This window comes from Panthera uncia, chromosome B4 (assembly GCF_023721935.1).
Source record: "Panthera uncia isolate 11264 chromosome B4, Puncia_PCG_1.0, whole genome shotgun sequence".
Classification (NCBI taxonomy): Eukaryota; Metazoa; Chordata; class Mammalia; order Carnivora; family Felidae; genus Panthera; species Panthera uncia.
The window spans coordinates 50,915,293-50,921,292 of NC_064809.1; the positions used below are offsets into that span (position 1 = coordinate 50,915,293).

General features: G+C 32.9%; 1 protein-coding gene across 10 annotated transcripts in view; it reads left to right on the forward strand.

The window, feature by feature from the left end:
- Positions 1-6,000, forward strand: part of PLEKHA5 (pleckstrin homology domain containing A5) — a 241,300-nt gene that overhangs the window by 141,859 nt on the left and 93,441 nt on the right. For 9 of the 10 annotated variants that reach the window (XM_049625170.1, XM_049625171.1, XM_049625159.1 and 6 more), the window contains 3 exons: positions 493-576; positions 1,492-1,612; positions 4,453-4,557. In XM_049625170.1, coding sequence (XP_049481127.1) covers positions 493-576; positions 1,492-1,612; positions 4,453-4,557 — 310 coding nt within the window. Of the gene's footprint in view, positions 1-492; positions 577-1,491; positions 1,613-4,452; positions 4,558-6,000 lie in introns of those variants that run through there. The other variant, XM_049625167.1, reaches the window with a different exon arrangement.

Genomic DNA, 6,000 nt, shown 5'->3' on the forward strand with positions numbered 1-6,000 from the left:
TGGGAATTCTTTTCCCTCTCATTTCTAAGAAGACAGCAGGAGACCTAATCTTATCACTCAGCCTAAAAAGAATAGTATATGAATTTGGCATTACTTCTCTATGATGTGCCTAAATAAAGATACAAAATAATAGAAGTAGGTAGATACTCATTCTTTGTGTCCCACCTATCAGATGTGAAATGCAGTGATCGTGGAGCCAAATCAACTTACTTTTTTATAAAATAGTGAGAAGAAAGAATTGAGGTCAGGCTTGGGAGGTGGGAGGTTCATTTACCTATATGGTAAAACTGTAGTAGCATTCACACATACATGTGTACATGGTAGGTAGTAGAAAGGGTGTATTTGGAGATTTCATCACCTGGGAGTTTGAATTTCATCTCTTTTATTCACTAATGTTATAATAAAGAAATCACTATTTTCCTACCAGAATATTAGAAAAACATTTGTGATAATAGAAGTACATGCATTTTCTCTTTTTCTCTTTTCTTTTAGCCATAATGAAAGGAAAGTAACCTGTAAACATCCAGTCACAGGACAGCCATCACAGGACAATTGTATTTTTGTAGTGAATGAACAGTAAGTAAAGAGTTTCATGGAATGCCTTCGTTTTAAATGGTGTTAGCATTAAGATTGCTGTTATCCAAAAACATATTTTTAAGTTTATTTATTTTGAGAGAGAGTGTGAGCAAGAGGAGCGGCAGTGAGAGGAGAGAGAGAGAATCCCAAGCTCCATGCTGTCATGACCCGAGCCGAAATCAAGAGTTAAGACTAGGACACTTAACCAACTGAGCCACCCAGGCACTCTGCTGTTGTCCATATGTTAATACATTATAATTTAACAGTTTCTTATCTGGATATTTGCAGTCAGGTATAACAGAAACCCATCTATTTACTATGGATGGCATAGGAACATAAAACTTTCTTTGATGAAGAATGTAATCTCAGAAGCTGTTGGTACAAACACAGACAGTAAGCTCAAGAGTCCAGAATTTAACATCAGAGAAACTATAAACTTTGTCAGATTATTAAACTAATGTGAGCTCAGTTTTCTCGTCCTTAAATCAGAGATAGTGGTAATTACCATTTCTTAGGATTATTATAAGCATCAAATGATATATGTGTGAAAATATTTTATATACTATAAATCTGTTCACAAAAAAAAATAGCTCTTGATATCATTATTTTTATTTTCGATAATAGAATAGCTCATCTTTACTGAGGTTTTAATTTTCCAGTTAGATGACCAAGTAGCATATCTATAATAATGCTTACTAAAATAAACATGGTTTTAACCTATCATGTGCTTAGGAGATATGCTAATTATATTTAAAATAGTTATAAATATTAAGCTCTGACTCTAGAGCTTATTAAGCTCTAACTAGTATCCAGCTCTTTGGAAAAGTGGGACATCAGCATTATAATTTCTAGGGAAGGTTTATTGTAAAGCAGTCAACATGTACAGCAAGTTTTAGCATTCTGACATATTTTCAGGACTGTTGCAACCATGACATCTGAAGAAAAGAAGGAACGACCTATAAGCATGATAAATGAAGCTTCTAACTATAATATGACTTCAGATTATGGAGTGCATCCGATGAGCCCTGTAGGCAGAGTAAGTTCTTTTGCTTACTGTTAATTACTGATATCTGGTATAATTGGTTGCATCTATTACTATACTCTTAATGGGCTTAGAATTAAAGAATAATTATTTCATTTTTCTTATTACATGAACCAAATTACATTTGAGATAATTTACTTAAGGAATGATGTGGAATGTAAAATAATAAGATTATATTTTAATAATTTAATGACTTTTTAAAACTATTATAGAGGTCAGATTTTGAATAATTTTACAAATATATGGATGTTTACGTGAGAAAATGGCAATTTATTGAATCAACTGAAGTTTTAAAGATGAGGGTTAATATAATGGCATAGAAATACCATTTTCTGACTGTTATAAATCCCTAGATTGAGCAGACAAACTTTTTAAAAAGAAATGTAGAATCACTGCCAAAGGGAAACCCTAGGCCACTGTGCTTGATGATTCTGACATATTTAGAATCCATTATACAAAAAGTGCCATAGTCATATGGAAATAGAGGAGGGTGGTGTTTCTTTATAATCACAAACAAAGATGTTAATTGTTTAATGTAGGGTCCCAGACTTTGTGTCTATAAAAATTTGTAGTTACTGCTTCTATTTATTTGTTTAAGTTATTTAATCACTGCATCCCACATGGGGCTCGAACTCATGACCGTGAGATCAAGAGCCTTTCTTATGCTCCTCTGAGCAAGCCACCTGGGGGCCCCTGTAGTTATTGTTTCTTATACTTTAAACTACAGTGCTAATATTTTAAATTTAGAATTTTAATATGAAAATTTTATCAGTCTCTTAAAACACATGCTACTAAATCTGAATAAATAGTTGCCTTAAAGTTGCTTCTCAGTTCCTAAATTAATGGATAGCAAGAGAATCAAGTGATAATAAAAGAATAATCTTTATTAAAAAATAATATATTTTATAATAGAACAGTTATAGTAAATTATGTTACTATAAAGAAATGGATAATAGGCAGTTATCTATTTTAAATGCCTGTTGTGACATTTTTGTTTTAATGTTTTTAAAATGAAATTTTGTAGAGTATTACAAGTTAATATAAATTTCTAAATAATGTGGATATTTTCTAATTCTTATGTAACATAAAATGCTAGTAAGGTAACTGAGTATTATAATACTTCATTAATATATTTTAACCAAAATCTAGAGAAATGATATGTAGGTTGAAGGCCAGCAAGTCATTATCTGGAAAGAAAGTCGGATCTCTGCCTCACACTTTACACTGAAAATTTTCCGGATGGATCAGGTGTTGAAATGTTAAAAACAAAACTATAAAAGCACTACAAAGAACAATGGAAGATTTTTAAAAAAACAAACGCAGAATGCAGATTGGCTTTCTAAATATGACATAAAACCCAAAAATCAAAATAGAAAATAAGGAGATTGAACCATAAATAATTATTATGCATGCATAATATCTGCAATTCATGTAATAATTCACGAATAATTCCTTTATAATCAAAAGAAGTTTTTTGAATCAATAAGGAAAAGGCTTACAGCCTACTTTTTAAATGGGCATATTATGTAAAATCCCCACCCAGAAAATGGAATTTTACTGTTAAATATATGAAAACGATGTTCAAACTCATTCATAATATGAAAAATGCTAATTAAAACAACAAAGGATACCATTTTTCACATATCTAATTTGTAAAGGTTAAGAAGTTTTCTAGCGCAGTACCTCGACAACAATGTGGGTAAACAGGCATTTTCTTTATGTAGTAAGCTCCAAGAAACAGTAGAACAGAATAGTAGGTATTATATATGTAATCATTTGAGGAAAAAAAGATATTCCATACCTATGAAAACAGTTATCTTAGATGAATAAGTGCACACATACACACAGTTGACATTGGTTGCCTCATAGGGTTGAGTGCTAGGGCCCAGAGGTAGGAAGTAGATGACCAGTCCCAGTGTGTATCTTTTTGTACCATTTGAGTTTTATACTATATTTAAGCGTTATGTATTCAAAAATAAAGTGAAACTTACCAACAAAACATACTTTGGGAAAATGTGGTTGATATTGGGTCTTAATATTCTGTTATGTACTAATATAAGCTTGAAAAAACAAAATTCTCATGAAATGTGCTGGATTCTAGATAAGTTAAACAATAAGAGATAATTTGATATTACTTACCTTTATAGAGAACTCAAATTCAGCTTCTTTGTTTTTGTTTGTTGGTTACCACTACCATTCCTGCTAAATCTTCATACTAAATAAACATAGCAGTATCTCAAAAGATTGTATCTCCTTATGTATACTTTTAAATATATAGTAAACACTATCTATCTGGCATCATTCAAGTTCAGAATTGCCCATAAAGGAGAAGACAGTACATGACATTAAGCAGTTCTTTCCAGGCTTGTGTTGACTTGATGTGGTATGTTTTATATCTGAGTATTTCTCTTGACCCTTGACACTGTTCACTTTCTGTAATTGAAATGACATTATTAAATCAGATATAAAGCAAAAAGTTCTACATTTCATTTATTCTTAGATTTGTTCATTTTTACCCAAGATTTATTCAATTTATATAGCAGGTAGGACAAAATAGTGCCACACATTGTGTCTTTTTAAAAATTGTATATCCCAGTTTTAAAGGACAGATTGTAAAACTTGTGATTCTTTGTAATATCCTGGGGAAAAATTCTTTGTGCAAAATTCTTACACTTGAAATAAGTAAATCCTCAAAAAGCAGAATTGCTATAATTCTTCTGAAAAGATTTAAGTCCTGCATGTTTCAGAGAAATCTGGAGAGATAAAATTATGAAGAAGAAATATAAATACCAACCATTAATAACACATTTTCTGTTTTTCTTTTTTCTATTTAGACTTCACGGTCTTCAAAAAAAGTTCACAATTTTGGAAAAAGATCAAATTCAATTAAAAGGAATCCTAATGCACCTGTGGTCAGGCGAGGCTGGCTTTATAAACAGGTATTTTTTGTTTGTGTTCTATTTGATGTGAAAGAAAAATGGACCTTTTCAGCTGAATGTACCTAGGACAATTATATAAAATAGAGAAGGAACTGTAGAATTAGTCATCCAGATTTCTTTTTATTACCACTGAAGAATGTTAGAATAGTAAAGAAAGAAAAAGTAATGGATGTTACTTAGAACACAGATTGTGTGTCTTTGTTGTAGGTATTTCTAGTTTTGAAATTAAATACATGCTGTATGAAATTGTTAGGAATACTATGCTAAAATTATCCAGGCAGAAATATTTTTTAAATGGGGAAAAAAACATACAGAGATACTGTTCATTTTTCTGTTCATTTAAAAATCATTAGAGAAGTGTACAATTATATACTTCTCTGCTTTATAGAGAAATCGTAATTGAGATTTTTATAGTTTTCTCAGATTTTTACTTTTAGGCTCTCAAGACTACTCTCTTAAATGTGTTGTTTTTTCTTTTTTTCTTTTCCTTTCTTTCTTTTTCTTCTTTTCTGATCTGTTTGCTTAAGTGTGGCTCACTGTCAGACATCCTGATAAGTTGGGGTGTATATTGTTTTATCGTTTGGAAAACCTGATAACTAAGCTTTTTTGGAACCTTGCCATTACTTTGGGAATTAGTAAGGATGCATGTACATTGGACTTCCTGACATCTCTTTTCATGCTAATAGACTGTTTTCTTTTTTACTTTCTGGTTTGCACCTGGGTTTCCAAGTTAAGTGACCACCAGATAACTGAGGTGATATATTCAGCCTTCAAGACCTTTATCTATCTTTGTTCTGTCTCTGATTATACATGTATACGGAGGATACATTCATTAGACATCTTTCCATATGAAAGCTGAGGTGGCAACTTACCGAGAGAGGGCCATCTTAAAATCCAAAGAATTCCCAATCATTCAAGCAAATTAGTTTTGCCAGTGTGTCGCTGAGTTGATTGAGTATGTAACTTGAATACCAACTTTTATTTTTATTTAAAAATCATCTACTAAAAAAAAACATCTTGGGGCACCTGGATGGCTCAGTCAGTTGAGCATCCGACTCTTGATTTCAGCTTAGGTCATGATCTCTCGGTTTCCTGAGTTCGAGCCCCACGTTGGTCTCTGTGCTGACAGTGAGGAGCCTGCTTGGGATTCTCTCTGTCTCTCCCTTCATCTGCCCTTCTGCTACCCACTCACGTGCACACGTGTTCTCTCTCTCAAAATAAGCATTAAAAAAACATCATCTAGGGGCGCCTGGGTGGCGCAGTCGGTTAAGCGTCCGACTTCAGCCAGGTCACGATCTCGCGGTCCGTGAGTTCGAGCCCCGCGTCGGGCTCTGGGCTGATGGCTCAGAGCCTGGAGCCTGCTTCCGATTCTGTGTCTCCCTCTCTCTCTGCCCCTCCCCCGTTCATGCTCTGTCTCTCTCTGTCCCAAAAATAAATTAAAAA